The following is a 15,421-nucleotide window of genomic DNA, read 5'->3' on the forward strand; positions in this document are numbered from 1 at the left end:
CTTGATGTGCTTTGCCAAGCCCCCCCCCCCGCCATATATATAAATTTTGTTCATGTGTCTGTGTGTGTGTGTGTAAAGCATTAGTTGGATTGCACAGATTGAAAGGTATTTGCTGTGGCACATTTGCAGCGAGGATAGGTCCGGTGTATTCTGCTCAAGGGCCGGGTATTTGGCTTTCATGCAGGCAGAAGCAACTCCTGTTCCAGGCAGCTTGAGGCAGAGAGGAAGGAGAGCAATGCAGAGCTGACCTTCTCCCCCTCCTTGTTCATGTGCCGCCTTTATGCTTTTTCTTATACATTTATTTATTTGTTTTGGGCTGTGTTGGGTCTTCGTCGCTGCGCACGCTTTCTCTAGTTGTGGTGAGCGGGGGCTACTCTTCATTGCAGTGCGTGGGCTTCTCATTGCGGTGGCTTCTCGTTGTGGAGCACGGGCTGTAGAGCACAGGCTCAGTAGTTGTGGCGCACGGGCTTAGTTGCCCCACAGCATGTGGGATCTTCCCTGACCAGGGATCGAACCCGTGTCCCCTGCATTGGCAGGCGGACTCTCAACTACTGCGCCACCAGGGAAGCCCGTCGCCTTTATGCTTTTGATAGTTTTCTGGAGATGAAGAGGGGTGATAGTTGCTAGAGATATTTTTGCAAGTGAGGTGTAGTTCCTGTACATCAGCCATGCCTGCTGACTCACCCAAATTATTAAACATGGAGCGAGACGAGCAGACAGGATTAAGTTTTATTGAACTGTAGTTACAAGTTATTGTTACTGCATGGAGAAGTACCAATATGTCAACCTATTAAAAGCTATGGAAATTAAAATGTTCGTGTGTGTGTGTGTGTGTGTGTGTGTGTGTGTACAAAATGCAAATGACAGGCAATGTGAAAATTACAGTGATCAGTTTACAACAACAAAAAATTAACATTCTAGTTTTCCAGCTTGTTTGATTAATCAAGCACATTTACTCCTGAATCCACAACATTTCTACAATTCAATTTGGACAAAATGCTATTGGAAATCAGCCAGTTTTTAAAACTGAAATGTTAAGGGTAGATTGTTAGCTCTCCCAAAATTGGTGCAGATGAAGACAGAGAATTTATACTTAAGCTCAGGCAATCGTTCTGGATTAGTGAGCAGCTAAGTAATTCTGCTGCTCTCAGTAGAAGCGGTGGAGGTTTAGAGCTTTACCTCATGGCAGTATCCTTGGAAGGGCGTTCTGAGATTTAATTTAATAAACACTGAGAGCTTTCTATGGACCAGGCACTGTACTGGCTCTGGGGATTACAGAGGCAATTAACTGTCCCTGTACTCAAGGTGGTTAATGATCTAGTGTCATTTGTCTTTAAAAAATAGAAAGGGATAAAGAAAAAGCACCTGCATTTGTGATCTTGAGTAAATGTGGTAACCGTAACCAAAGTGATTTACTCAAGATTCAAATCCACAGTTTTTTTGGAGAAGGTAAATGTCAGATGCATTGTGGCTATCAGGCACACAGTAGGTGGTAAATAAACATGGTTGGTGTTTGTTAAATGTGACTTGAAGATAAGAAGACTGATCTTAAGTTTCATGAGGAAAAGAGTTTGCTTCACTATTAACGGGTTTTAAATCTACCCAATTTGTTTCTAATTATTCCCTTAAAGTACTAGTCTGACTGTATTGCAGAGTTTTAATCTTCCAAAATTTCACATGAGCCCTGCCTAATATGCGATATTAATGTGAATGCAAGTTTGACTTTGGGAATCAGGCCATTGAAAACTTGCAGGAAAGACCTACCCAAATGCATAATGAAATGTGATTCTGGGCTTTAAAAACCAGTGATACTAATTTAAAGGATCATTTTGTTGATTTGCCATGTGATTTGAGATTTCATTTTAACAGGAACTATTTTGTTTTTAAAATATCCACTCAAACACGTTGGTTCTTTCATTACCAGACTTTTAGAAATAGCTTTCAATCTGGAAAAGCCCCAGGCACACTTCTGTGCTGGAACAAGACTCATAACGCAGATAGTTCAAACTTGTCATATGACCCTTAGAAAACTGAATTGGATGGAGAGATAAGAGGTCCTTTTTAGCATTTCTTAATATGCAAAATTGCAAAACAAATTTTCCAACCTTGGTCTATTAAAGTATGAGTATTTTAAGTTGTTTTAAGACCATCTAGATAATTTAAAATCTCAGCTTTAAAAAAAAAATCTTAACTGATATTTGTTTTAAATAAAAATTGAGTAGTGCCCCTTTATCTTAGCTACAGTTTTGAGAGAAAGCATTTTTTCATTTCAAAAGAAATGTTATAATTTCTATGCTGGACTGCATTTTAAAATAAGGTGTAACATTTAGCTTTTGTTATTTTCATAACTACAGAGGGAAGTAGAGGGCTTTGCACATAAGTAGTACTTTTCATCAGCAGCTCTCCAGTTTTCTATCAAGCAGAATGACTCCCTCTGTTTGGTAAATAAGGAAACAGGTTTGGAAAAGTGAAGGGTTTTGGCCCAGACCCTCACAGTGAAGACTAAACCAGGCCCTCACTCTGCGCCCCGTCCGTCCTCCTAGAGGGTGGTCTCGCTGTCAGCTTCTCTTCCATATCTTTCCATGTCTGTGAAGTCACAGTCTGGCTCCATCTCTATCTTCACCTGTGGCACCATGAAGACTGGGCTCTGTGAGTAGCTGAAGGCAGGTGAAGCTGGACAGGAGATTTTGAAGTGCAGGGTGATGCTGAATGAGAAAAAGAAGAGGGAAGAACGATTTATCTAGGACTTGGTGTTTTTTAATGCTATCCCCCAGAACAGGGTTCTAGAGCAAACAGTTCTGTCTTTGCTTTTGAACTCTTAACACATCACAGGAACTAGCAGTATCCCATCTGCTTGGCCTTCAGCTGTCACAATTACTGGTCTCACTCTTTTTCAACCTATTTATCACATTGCTGCCAAAGTGAACTTTTTGGATCATGAACCTGACTGTGGGTCCCCACCGTTCAAAGGACAGAATTCAAGCTCCTTAGCCTGGCGAGACAAAAGCCTTCTTTGCTCAAACTTCTGCCTGCTTGCTGTTTGCCCCATGCATCCTGGGTTCTTTGCCCTGTGTCTGTGTGATATTTCAGGCCTTTTCTCCATACCTGCAGCGCCTTCTTTTCTCTCTTTTTTCTTTGACTCTGCACATCTGGAAGACTCCTATTTATTGTTCCCAGATTCTCTGGCTAAGGCAGATTCCTCCTTTAGATGCCTGTCCTTTCTCTTACGTGTGCTCCGTTCTTGGCATGTGGTACACGTGCCTGTCTTTCTATACTCCCAGAGGTTAAGCATCGTGCCTGGTAGACCATGGATGCTTAATCTTTGTTAAACCAGGTCGTGTTGCTGAGTTTTTTCCTCACTGAAATGGAATCCTGCTATTTAGTTGTCTTTACTTCTAGGTACTTTCATAGATTCAGTAAAACACCAGCATAGTTGGGAGGTGCCATCACTAGTTATGAAATTGTCTGCATTTCTGACCTTGTCCCCCGCTTTGTGTACTTTAACAGGTTTTTGGAAGTGTCCTATCCTGGACCAAATTCTCTCCCCATTAACTGAAATTAGAGCATTAAGAGGTTTAATTTTGTGTAGGCTACCTTAAAATGAAAATAAGATAGACAGTGCTTTTCTCTTAACACATTTATTTATAAAGATCTGTGGCATTCAGGGCATAGGAGCCCTGACTGGGGAGGTGGGCTGAGAAGGCAGGCAGAGATGTCATTTGGACATGCGACACAGTAGTGCTGCTTAGGGAGGCTTATTATCCTGGTGGTAGATCTCTTCTCATCCTGGCAATGTGATAACAGCTTTGACACATAACTCAGAAGGTCCTGTACATGTTTCCTAAAGTGTCTCAGGTGAGTCCCATCTCCGTCTGGAGCCAGCTACCCCTAGTCCTGGGATAGCCCGTGCTTTTACTGTCAGATGTAGCTCAGTGATTCTAGTCCAGCTTAGGGCACACTGTAGGAGTGGGACTGCCCCCACCCTCTTCCCTAGTAACGACTGAGGCAGACTTTCTTGCCTCTGAACTCCTCTTTTCCATTTTTGATCCCCCCCTTGTTTTCAGTCATCAAGTAGTCCCACCTTTTTTGAGGGTGGCTTCTCATTAAGAACAGCAAGGAATCACATGGTTGGCATCGGAGTTCCTGGAACCTGGGCCTTGAATCCTTTCTTGACTGTTTTTTATCTCCCCTCGATCATCGATATTTAGTTAGCTTTCCCTGATCCCCTTTCTGACCTTTGCATAGTAACCATGCTGCTATTTTAGTCCACAGAGTATCAGAGCGCTTGGTGTTTTGATCTTTAGAGTTCATTCATCCTGGCTTTTAATAATATATACTTACATCACGTCTAGTTTCTGTTTTCCTTTTTCAATATTTACTTTCAATTTTCATTCTGCTTAATATTTTGTAATAATTTCCTTTTCTAAAGTTCAGTACCTTTGTGTGGTATAATCATATTATGTCAATAAGAGGACAGATTTGTTACTTGGCACCCAATAATCAGCTCCGTACCTTTGTGTCCTGTGGTGGACCAGCAAAGGCCTTTTACTGAGACACCGGTTAGCCCGGGAAATCCTAGTCCCTCCGCTTTCAAAGCCATTGCTTAGGCTCTTATCTAACACTCAGAGAGTCTTATCTCATGGCTGTTACCTTCGGTCGAGTTCTGAATCACTGAAGGAGGAATCAGAGTGAGTAACTCCAACTGGAAGATCTTTGTCCTGGCAGGAAAATCAAAGTGTCAGATGTGGAGCAGTCTGTGAACTATTCTGGAGAATATACCCTCTTTCTACAGTGCTCCCCTCACCCATTTCTTCTCCTTTCTATTCTCTAACCCCGTGGCCAGTACTACACAAGAGGAATACAGGGGCCTCACAGAGATGGGTGGCTTCTGGTTCAGTTATTCCTTCACCCAGAGGTGGGTGAGAGGCATGGTGAGGGCCAGGGAAGAATGAAGAAAGGTGATGGAGGTATACAAATGAGAAGGGGGAAGGGCATGAGAAATTCAAAAGGAGGAGGTACTTCTGGAGGAGAATGTAACAGGAAGCCCTTCCTTGAAGGGCCCTTGTGGGGGCTGGCAGGATCCCCAGTATGGGCCTTTGGGGAAAGTGGCAAGCCCTTAGGAGCGCCAGGGTCAGGACCCATGTTGGCATCTTTCAGACTACTCCCAGGATAGACTGCGTTGTCTTGATGACAAGACTATCCACCAATTGGAAGCGGGTAACGGCAGCAAGAAAATCCCCCAAGATCTTCATAAGCCACATCTGATCCTTCCCAGGCAGGTTCCCTTTCAACATGTGGAAGGTGCTTGTGAATCAGGCACATACAGAATCACAGCCCAACCACTAGGACCTCGACTAATTTATAATCCCAGTGTGATGCTACTTGTTTTCCTAAAGGGGACAACTCAGCTTGGCTTTGAGCTCTCAATCATTTCAGCAACCACTGGCAAACATGAGAGGCTCAGCAGGTCATGCAAGAGGGGGCAAGGTGGTGCCACAGGCATCTGAGGGCACTAGGGGTAAGGAGGGAAAGGGGGGGTTTGCCTAAACTAATGAAGATCGATCACTGAAGTCTACATGGTTTGATGTGGGGCTTCCATATGGTTGGAGTTCCAGTTCCTGTAGCCCAGTTCTTCTTGAACTCTGCCTAGCACAGGAGTCCTTTAGTATCTAAGACCAATAGACCTGAGTTAGAGATGAAAGTTCCTTGAGGAAGAGGTGGAGGACTAGTAGGAAGTAGGAAGGGAGAGACACCGTGTGTTTTACTTACTGGCAACGCAGTGGATACCGTTTTGGGGATCTGATTGGACACTTTCCATGGGAATCTTTATAACTGAGGGAGGAGGGAACTGGGGCTGGAGAGAAACAGTGGGAAAAGCTGATGAATACCACCAATACAACAGTGTCGGCTTTCTTGCCAAGATGGAAAATACATGCGTCCACAGTGTGCAAACCACCATCCTCTTCATATCCAGACTAGACAGTGGGTGCTGCAATTACCCTGGGGCCCACTGAGGACACTAGAAAGGACAGAACTCTTGCAGGAATGTTACTCATCAGAACAGTTTCAACTGCCGTGGTAACCAGTCACTTGGGAGTGAACCTCACACAGTAGCTGAAGACGTGTATAAAATGAATTTATGTAAATTGAATCCCGTTTTTCCATCGAATATATCATATAAACCAGAGATGCTTTTTCCCACCCCTGAAATAGTTCCTGGCATGTGGTAGCCACTCAAATATTTATTGAATGAATCAGTGAAAGAATAATACTTGTCTTTCAAAGGCACTTAGACTCTCAGTTTCTTTGTTCTCAGAACCTAACTTTGCAAATCATCTAAGTCATCAACAAGGGGGAGTTCCCTGCTGGCCTTACGGTTAGGATTCTGGGCTTTCACTGCTGTGGCCCGGGTTCAATTCCCTGGTCAGGGAACTGAGATCCTGCAAGCTGTGCAGCACGGCCAAAAAAAATCATCAATGAAAAACATGTGAATGGGGATTATGGGCCTCTTACGTTCTGGGAAGAGGACAGTAATTAAGGGCCAGGGGAATTTTGGCCTATCACTACCATCAGAAGATGGTTTAATCGTCACCAGTCAGTCAGCAAGGGCTTGCCTATGAGCAGCTTTGATCTGCAAAAGGCAAGATTGCTAGGAGAACAGTTCACGGTGGAGGCAGGGATGTGGGTTTGGGTCAAATTGGGAGAATGGGAGCCAGGCATGGTGTTAGGAAGGACATGGGCAGCTTAGTATGTTGGAAATGATCAGATTCAAAGTCGGAATGGTTTTCTTAGTTCCCTCCTAGACATTTAGCCTACACGTCCATCTTGGGTGAGTCACTTCTCTTTTGGGGGACAGTTTCATCATCTGTAATGAACACTTGAACTAGACAGTCTTCTTCACTAACATTTTGTGATTTACTGTAAGTTCTGGACTGGCTTCTTGTCTGTTGACTCCCTGAGTGTTTTGGGGTGAGATGGGGAGGAAGCGTGGGAGAAGAGAGGGGCAGATGGGATAACTGAGACTGAGTGGTCTCAGGCATCTGGGGAATGTAGTCACCCTCCTTTCAGGAGGCCACGTGCGTCTTCCCCCACCTCTCTGCCCAGGACCCTATGGACAGGCCCAAGCAAGGCTTGTCCCCCGTCCTTCCACTTGCCCAGGAGTCCAGTCTACTAATGAGTCCCTATTAGACCCCTCCCCCTGGGCCTGCTCTGTTCTTTGGAGGTCAGTCCTCATAACCTCCTCCATGATGGAGCCGAGTCTTCTGCCCTGTCCCCTCAGGGACCTACAGTGCTGTTGTAATGGCCCCAAGAGCCCACAGGAATGGGGGAAAATAGGCATGGCCAACTGACTTTTTCCTGGATGAGAGGGCTCTTCACTCTGGCCTACGCTGAGGGTATTCACATGAATAGACGCGATCTCAGCACACCAGACTGACACGGGGCCCAGGCAATCGCTCCTGGCTACCTGAGAAGCCTCCCCACCCTGGCCATGGCAGAGGTGGAGGGAGGGTCTCTTGATCCCTCCCATCAGCCCAGGCCTCACATCCTCCCCACCTCCTCTTCACTGTGCTCACGGGCCCCTTTCCTTTTCTTCTTATCTGCCTCCTTTTTCTCCTTCTCTGGAAGGATGTTGTCAATCCAGGCCAGATCATGCTGGGAGAAGATGAGGTCCAGAAGCCTTCGAACGATGATGAGGCCCAGGATCTGTGGTGAGAGTTCAGAGAAAACCATGGGCTCAAGGCCCCGAACTTGGGCACAATTCATTTTCTCCCTCAGTCAGCTATGTTCAGGGACTTTTTCTGGTATCTTCGGAACATTCTCAAAGCTCCCCCAAACCATTGTTCACCTCCCACCCATCTTGGTTCCTCTCATCCAGCCTCTCCTCAGTTGAGTGGCGATGCCTACCAGTGACCCAGAGGCACAGAGCCTGTGACAGCTGTGGGGTGGGGGGGGAGCCAGATGGGGACCGTGGGTGGAGAACTACAGTTATTCTTTAAATTAGTGGTTCTCAGACTTGAGCTTAGATCAAATCACCTGGCAGTCTGTTAATACCCACACTTCTAGGTGCTGGGTGAGTTTCTGACTCAGAAGGTCTGGGGTGGGGCCTGAGATTTGCATCTCTAACAAGATTGCCAGGAGATGTTGACGCCGCTGATTCAGGGATTACACTTTGAGACCAACTGTCCCCATGCCCCCATTTCTGAGAGCTGCCAATCTCTCTGCTAACAAACTGAATAAAGTATACTGGCATATCTAGAATTTTTAAAGGAAAGTCTAGAAAGTTTGGTTCTGTTCAGGATAAACAAAGGCAAAACATGTGCTCTTTGGAGAAGATTAAACACTGACTTTTAATAGATGCAATGGGTCCAAGTAGCTAGTTATGAATATTGTCCTTTCACCACCAAGAACTAGCCATTAGATGAGGTCAGGGAGAAAACCATCCAGCGGGATTTAACACTGGGTCCTCACTGACCCTGTGTCTTGGAAGCAAGCAGAGCTCGGGAGTTGGTCAGACCTGGTTTTTAAAATTCCTGGCTCTGAAAACAGAGCATGGTTGCTAGGGGCAGGGGTAGGAAGAAGGGCTGTCTACATAGGGACAACACAGAATTTTAGAGGTGATGGAACTGTTCTGTATCATGACTGTGGTGGCGGAATCGCTACTCTGTGTTTTTTCAAAACTCATAGAACAGCAGAGTCAATTTTACTGCATGTAAATTTAAAAATATCAATATGGGGGAAGGTGTGAATCTTGGCTCTGCTCCTTCCTGGTTGTGTGGCTTGAGTCACTCACACATGCTCTCTGAGCCTCAGTTTTCCAGTCTGTAAAATGGTAGTTCTTTAGGGAAGGTGTGGACTAAATGAAATAGCACTCAGTCCATGCCAATTGTGACGATCCTTTCCCCTCCTCACCTCTGAAACCCATGAGGGCACTGTTGGGGAGGATCCATTTCACTTTCCTTGGAGTGGTGGTTTTCAACCTTGGCTGAACACTTATGCTTACCTGTAGACTTACTCTAAATACCAATGCCTGGGTTTCTCTAAGAGATTCTGAGTTCATTGATTTGGGCTGAGGCCTGGGTGCATGTGCTTTTAAAAAGCTCCCAAGTGACTCTTATGAGCAGCCAGGGTCAAGAATCACTGACTCAGAATCCTGCCAGGATATTTCAAATCCTACTCTGTGTCCTCACTTTGGTCCCTAATCCAGCCCTGCAGGCTTTAGGGCCCACCTAGGGCTTCCCCCAAGCATTAGCCCACAGTCCCCCCTCCCATTCCCCATGCCCCAGCAGGGGCAGAGGCCACTGCCCTCCATGGGCGATCTAGATGCCAGATGCAACACGTTGTTGGCTTTTCTTCTTTTCACTTTTAATTTTGGAATAATTTCAAACTTACACACAATTTCAAGAATAGTCAAAGAATGCTCACATACTTGCCCCAGCTTCTCCAAACAATGACATGTTAATGACATTGGACTCTGAAGTTCTAAATCTCTATTTCTAGCTCTCCCCATCCTATCCCCCCATTTATCTTTTCAAATTCACCCTTCAAATTGAAGGGTGAAGAATTATATTTAGTGTAGATCTACTTCCGCACTGGGTTTGAATTTTGGCAGTGGGGAACTCAGGCTCCTTGTTGAATTTGCCCAGCTTCTCCATCGCAGAGTTGGGAAAGTTGGTTGGCTTTTGCATTCTCACTGAACCGCCCTGACCTGAGCTGGGTGGAGGCAGGCGTGTGGGCTGTCACTACAGCATCTACCCACCACATACAACTTCCATCCCCATCTCTCCTCTCCATTCCACCACACCCCCGCCCCCCCAGCTCTACTTGGCCTGGAGTCACAACCCGAATCTTGATCTGTGCCTGCCTTTGTGACCCTGAGAGAATCAGGCCACTGTGGAGGAGAAGGCTAGGGTGAGTCTCCCCCGGACACCTTCCCCATCTGAACCTGCTGAACACGAGGGGGAAGACTGCGCTCATCTTACCATGACTGGGAAGATGATGGCGGCCATCGTAGACTTGAGGATCCAGAGCACAGCCAAGCACAGTATCTGCACCAGGGTGAAGAGGTGGATCCGGCGCAGGGGCACGTGCCGCAGGAAGGCATGGTCCGGCTGGTGCTTGGCCGGCATCAGGAAGAGTTTGCAGCGATCCCAGAACTGGTGAGGACAGAGGAAGGCTCAGCCAGGCCATGGGGACCCTGGTGGCCCCTCTGGGGGCTTGGGTCTGGTGAAATGGGTGCTGCAGTGGGGTCTCATAGAGGGGAGCCCCTGGTCAGGCCTTAAGGATGCAAAAGAAGGGGACTGGAGGTCTCGGAGGATGTATAATGAGATCTTATGGTGGGGGAGAGCTGAGCCCTTGGTGAGGGCTACAGCCCTGGCGCTGGCCCCAGTAAACATTGCCAACATTCAAGGAAAATGCAACTTAACAGCAACACAAGCTATCCAAGACATCTGGTGTATCATGGTAAATAAAGAACAAAACAAAACAAAACAAAATGTTTTCTTCTGTGCAAATTGCCTTAGAGAAGAGAGGGGTGTAGTGAAATCCTCGTAGGAGTCAGCTCGATCTGGGTTTTGAATTCTGAGCCTCAGTTTCCTCATCTGTAAAATGGGGATTAGAGGACCTAAGGGGAGAGCCTTACCTGGATGCCATTCAGGGAGGCCACACCCATGTAGAGGAAGACTCCATACAGCACTGGCAAAGGGATGTACTGAAATGAGAGAGGGAAGCAGAGCTCTGGACTGGGCCTCTGCCCAAGGCAGGCTATTGGCCACCCTGTTCAGGGTGACTGTCTGCTGAGCCACAGAAGCAGCCTGGTCAGCCTCGGCTTTCTCCAAGGGGTGAAAGAGCTGGATGTTTGGAGGAATGAAGTATCTGCCAGCAGATCTGGAGCCAGAGTGTCACTGGGGAAGGAGATGGTCTCTGAGGCACTCGTGCCCTCTTCTCTAGCCCAGTGGACAGTTGCTCTCCCAGCCTGGTCCCCCCTGCCCCCCTTTAGGCCTTGCAGAAGCCATGTGGTCTGGCTGAAGATAGACCTTCTGGAACATGGCAATTCTCCACAGACTGCTCATTCCTGCCAGCCCCTTCCCACCTCCAGTGCCAGCTAAGGGCCCCCCCACAAACTGCATCGCTCAGCTTGCAGGGGACTGGGGACCTTTGATGAGCTGACCTACTAATGAGTGGGGAGCACCTGCTGATGAACAAAGCTCATGCATCATATACGATCAGGTAAAAAAGAATCAACAGAAGTGTATGAAGTAACCCCTACTGGCTGACAACCAACTGCTGATGGTTTGGTGGGTATCTCTCCTTCCCATCATGCTCACAGGTAGTTTGTTGGCTTTTTCAAAAGTTGGATCATGTCACCCATACCGTTCTACAATCATCACTGTGACTCTTTAGAAGACTTCTGAGGTACGTCTCTCCAAGATGAGCCTTTGCTTCTTTCATCCTTCCCTTTACCTGCACCCGTGGCTCACCACTGTGAGCAAGGCTACTCTGCTCGCTCCCAGGGCAGCTGTGCTGAACACTTGTGAGAACACAAAGTACTGTGTCCAACTTTTAGAAGCCATTTAAGAATGTTGGCGAATCCAAACAAATCAATAACCTCTCGTTTAAAGTTAGGCTGTGTTCATTTTTTAAACACAAAGCATGATTTGGACCCATATGCTATAAACCTTAAACTACAACACTTGAATTTAAAGAAAGGAAATCTGGGCCCATTGCATCATTCCATTTGTACATGGCTTATGAAGTTTTTGCCTAATTATGAAATAAGGTGAACAGACTATTGTTTTAATAAGATATATATGTGTATACAAAATGGAATATTATTCTATTACACAGCCATAAAAAATGAAATATTGCCATTTGCAGCAACATGGATGGACTTAGAGAATATCATACTAAGTCAGACAGAGAAAGACAAATATTTTATGATATCACATATGTGGAATCTAAAAAATCATACAAATGAATCTTTATACAAAATAGAAACAGGGACTTCCCTGGTGGTACAGTGGTTAAGACTCCACGATCCCAATGCAGGGGGCCCGGGTTTGATCCCTGGTCAGGGAACTAGATCCCGCATGCATGCTGCAACTAAGAGTTCACAAGCCACAACTAAGGAGCTGGCGAGCCGCGACTAAGGAGCCTGTGAGCCACAACTACAGGGCACACCTGGGACTTCCCTGGTGGCGAAGTGGCTAAGAATCCGCCTGTCAATGCAGGAGACATGTTTGAGCCCTGGGCCTGGAAGATCCCACATACGGAGCAACTAAGCCCATATGCCACAACTACTGAGCCTGTGCTCTAGAGCTCACGAGCCACAACTACTGAAGCCCACAAGCCTAGAGCCCAGGCTCCGCAACAAGAGAAGCCACCACAATGAGAAGCCCGTGCACTGCAACGAAGAGTAGCCCTCGCTCGCCACAACAACTAGAGAAAGTCCACGCACAGCAATGAAGAGCCAACGCAGCCATAAATAAATACATGTTTTAAAATTCATATTTAAAAAAAATAAAGAGCATGCCTGCTGCGACTAAGACCCGGTGCAACCAAATAAATAAGTAAATAAGTCTACTTCTAAAAAAGCAAAACAAAACAGAAACAGACTCACAAAGAAAAGAAACTTATGGTTACCAAAGGAGAGAGGGAGGGGGAGGAATAAGTTAGGGATATGGGATTAACAGATACACACTATTATATATACAATAAACAACAAGGATTTACAGTATAACACAGGGAACAATATTCGATATCTTGTAATAACCTATAATGGGAAAATAATCTGAAAAAAATATCTGTACTAATCAGCCTCAAAGGGTGGGAGCAATTAACAGAGAAATAAAATCTTAAAAAACTAAGCTATAGGGGCTTCCCTGGTGGCGCAGTGGTTAAGAATCCGCCTGCCAATGCAAGGGACACGGGTTTGAGCCCTGGTCTGGGAAGATCCCACATGCTGCAGAGCAACTGAGCCCCTGCACCACAACTACTGAGCCTGCGCTCTAGAGCCCACGAGCCACAACTACCGAAGCCTGCTCACTGCAACAGAGTAGCCCCTGCTTGCCACAACTAGAGAAAGCCCACACTCAGCAACGAAGACCCGACGCAGCCAAAAATAAATAAATTAATTAATTAATTTTAAAAAAAGACCAAGCTATAATCTGTAACAACACAAATTTAAGATGGCTTAACACTTCCCTTTCACCCTAATGAGTGTGAAAACCACATCAAACTGAGTTGTTTTAGTTTATAGTTACCAGTGACTGATTATCAAGTCACCTCATTATCAAGACTAGGAAATTGTCTCCAGTCTTGTCATTTGCAGGCTGAAGCAGCTTTCTCAGAAAATCCCAATGGCCCATGACATCACAAGTGATAGTGCTGTGATCTAGAATTCTAGATTAATCAGTGCAAATCTTTCTTGGATCTCCAGGGAAAGGCCCTTTTCAAATATTAGTGACACAGTCAAGTGGCAAAAAGATGCCTCTGGTGTCAGCTTTATACCACCTGCTAAAGGAATGAACAAGGATCACAGCCCTACAAACATAAGGACATCACAGCCTTCCCATATAATTTGAGGCTGAGATCATGAGAACAACATGGGGACCAGAGGGGGCACTTCTACATGGTCAGGAGTTCCTCTGAGGCAGAATACAGTAATCCACAGTCTTAATGAGCTGTGGTGATTTGCAGGCAAAAAAGGAAACAAAACAAAAAACCTTTGGGGCTTGGGATGAACTGAGAATCTGCAGAACTGAGTGTGTAAGCCATTTATGCTGCCCATCAGATACATGGTCACTTCATCCCTCAGTGCCCTCGTTTGACAAGATAACCAAATATTTGCAAATTGGTGCTGGAAGGACTGAAGATTATTGTTAGGGGAAACGCTGACCAAAGCCGCCCGCCCTGGCCAGGCAAGATAGTAGCCACTCGCATGAGTCATCTTACAACAGGAGGTCGTGCTAAGGAACGAGGAACTAATAAGCTACCACCAACGGGAAGAATTCGGGAAAGTTCAAAGAAGAGAGGAGACACCAATCCATATGTCCTACCAATCTCCCAGAATCCTCGCTGGAATCGTCTTGGCTGAGTGATGCGCACGCCACCAAGAAGTTCCCTGAGTCAGAATGATTGGCCAGAGACAACGCGGAAACTAACCCAATCACCATAAAACCTGAGACTTTGTGTGACAGAGCAGTTCTCCTGGGTACCCTTACCCTGCTGCTCTCTGCCCGGGCGCCCCTTCCCAATAAAGTCTCTTGTTTTGTCAGCATGTGTATCTCCTCAGACAATTCATTTCCGCGTGTTAGACAAGAGCCCACTCTTGGGCCCTGGAAGGGGTCCCCCTTCCTGCAACGTTATCACTGATCCTGTAATAAACATCACTGTTATCTAATAACAGTCTAACCATCCATTGACACGGAGAGAGGGGTGGGGGTGATTTTGTTCCTTGCTGCTCAAAGTGTGATCTTTGGACCAGCATAATTTGGTACCATTGGAGAATTTGTTAAAAATGTAGAATTTGGGGGACTTCCCTGGTGGTCCAATGGTTAAGACTCCATGCTCCCAATGCAGGGGGCCCAGGTTTGATCCCTGGTCAGGGAACTAGATCCTGCGTGCTTCAACTAAAGACCCCGAGTGCCGCAACTAAGACCTGGCACAGCCAAATAAATAAATAAATTTTTTTTTTAAATGCAGAATTTGGCGCCCCCCCCCCCAAGACCTACTGAGTCAGTATCTTCATTTAACAAGATTCTCAGGTGATTTTTAATACACATTAAAATTTTTTAAACATTTTTTTTGGAGTATAATTGCTTTACAATGGTGTGTTAGTTTCTGCTTTCTAACAAAGTGAATCAGTTATACATATACATATGTCCCCATATCTCCTCCCTCTTTTGTCTCCCTCCCACCCTCCCTATCCCACCCTTCTAGCTGGTCACAAAGCACCTAGCTGATCTCCCAGTGCTATGTGACTGCTTCCCACTAGCTATCTATTTTACACTCTCTCACTGTGTCCCAGCTTACCCTTCCCCCTCCCCGTGTCCTCAGGTCCATTCTCTAGTAGGTCTGCATCTTTATTCCCGTCTTGCCCCTAGGTTCTTCATGACCATTTTTTTTTAAGAGTCCATATACATGTGTTAGCATACAGTATTTGTTTTTCTCTTTCTGACTTACTTCACTTTGTATGACAGACTCTAGGTTCATCCACCTCACTACAAATAATTCAATTTCGTTTCTTTTTATGGCTGAGTAATATTCCATTGTATACATGTGCCACATCTTCTCTATCCATTCATCTGTCAATGGACACTTAGGTTGCTTCCATGTCGTGGCTATTGTAAATAGAGCTGCAATGAACATTGTGGTACATGACTCTTTTTGAATTATGGTTTTCTCAGGGTATATGCCCAGTAGT

The 15,421-nt window shown here is 45.8% G+C and overlaps 1 protein-coding gene across 1 annotated transcript in view; it reads right to left on the reverse strand.

The window, feature by feature from the left end:
* Positions 1-800: 800 nt before the first annotated feature.
* SLC4A5 (solute carrier family 4 member 5) overlaps positions 801-15,421 on the reverse strand; it is a 122,973-nt gene continuing 108,352 nt past the window's right edge. The window contains exons 22-26 of the mRNA XM_032652627.1: positions 10,640-10,708; positions 9,981-10,154; positions 7,555-7,704; positions 5,770-5,854; positions 801-4,718 (exon numbers count right to left, since the gene is read on the reverse strand). Of these exons, the coding sequence (XP_032508518.1) occupies positions 4,684-4,718; positions 5,770-5,854; positions 7,555-7,704; positions 9,981-10,154; positions 10,640-10,708 (513 nt within the window). The 3' untranslated portion in view covers positions 801-4,683. The remainder of the gene's footprint in view (positions 4,719-5,769; positions 5,855-7,554; positions 7,705-9,980; positions 10,155-10,639; positions 10,709-15,421) is intronic.

Source organism: Phocoena sinus, chromosome 13 (assembly GCF_008692025.1).
Source record: "Phocoena sinus isolate mPhoSin1 chromosome 13, mPhoSin1.pri, whole genome shotgun sequence".
Lineage (NCBI taxonomy): Eukaryota > Metazoa > Chordata > Mammalia > Artiodactyla > Phocoenidae > Phocoena > Phocoena sinus.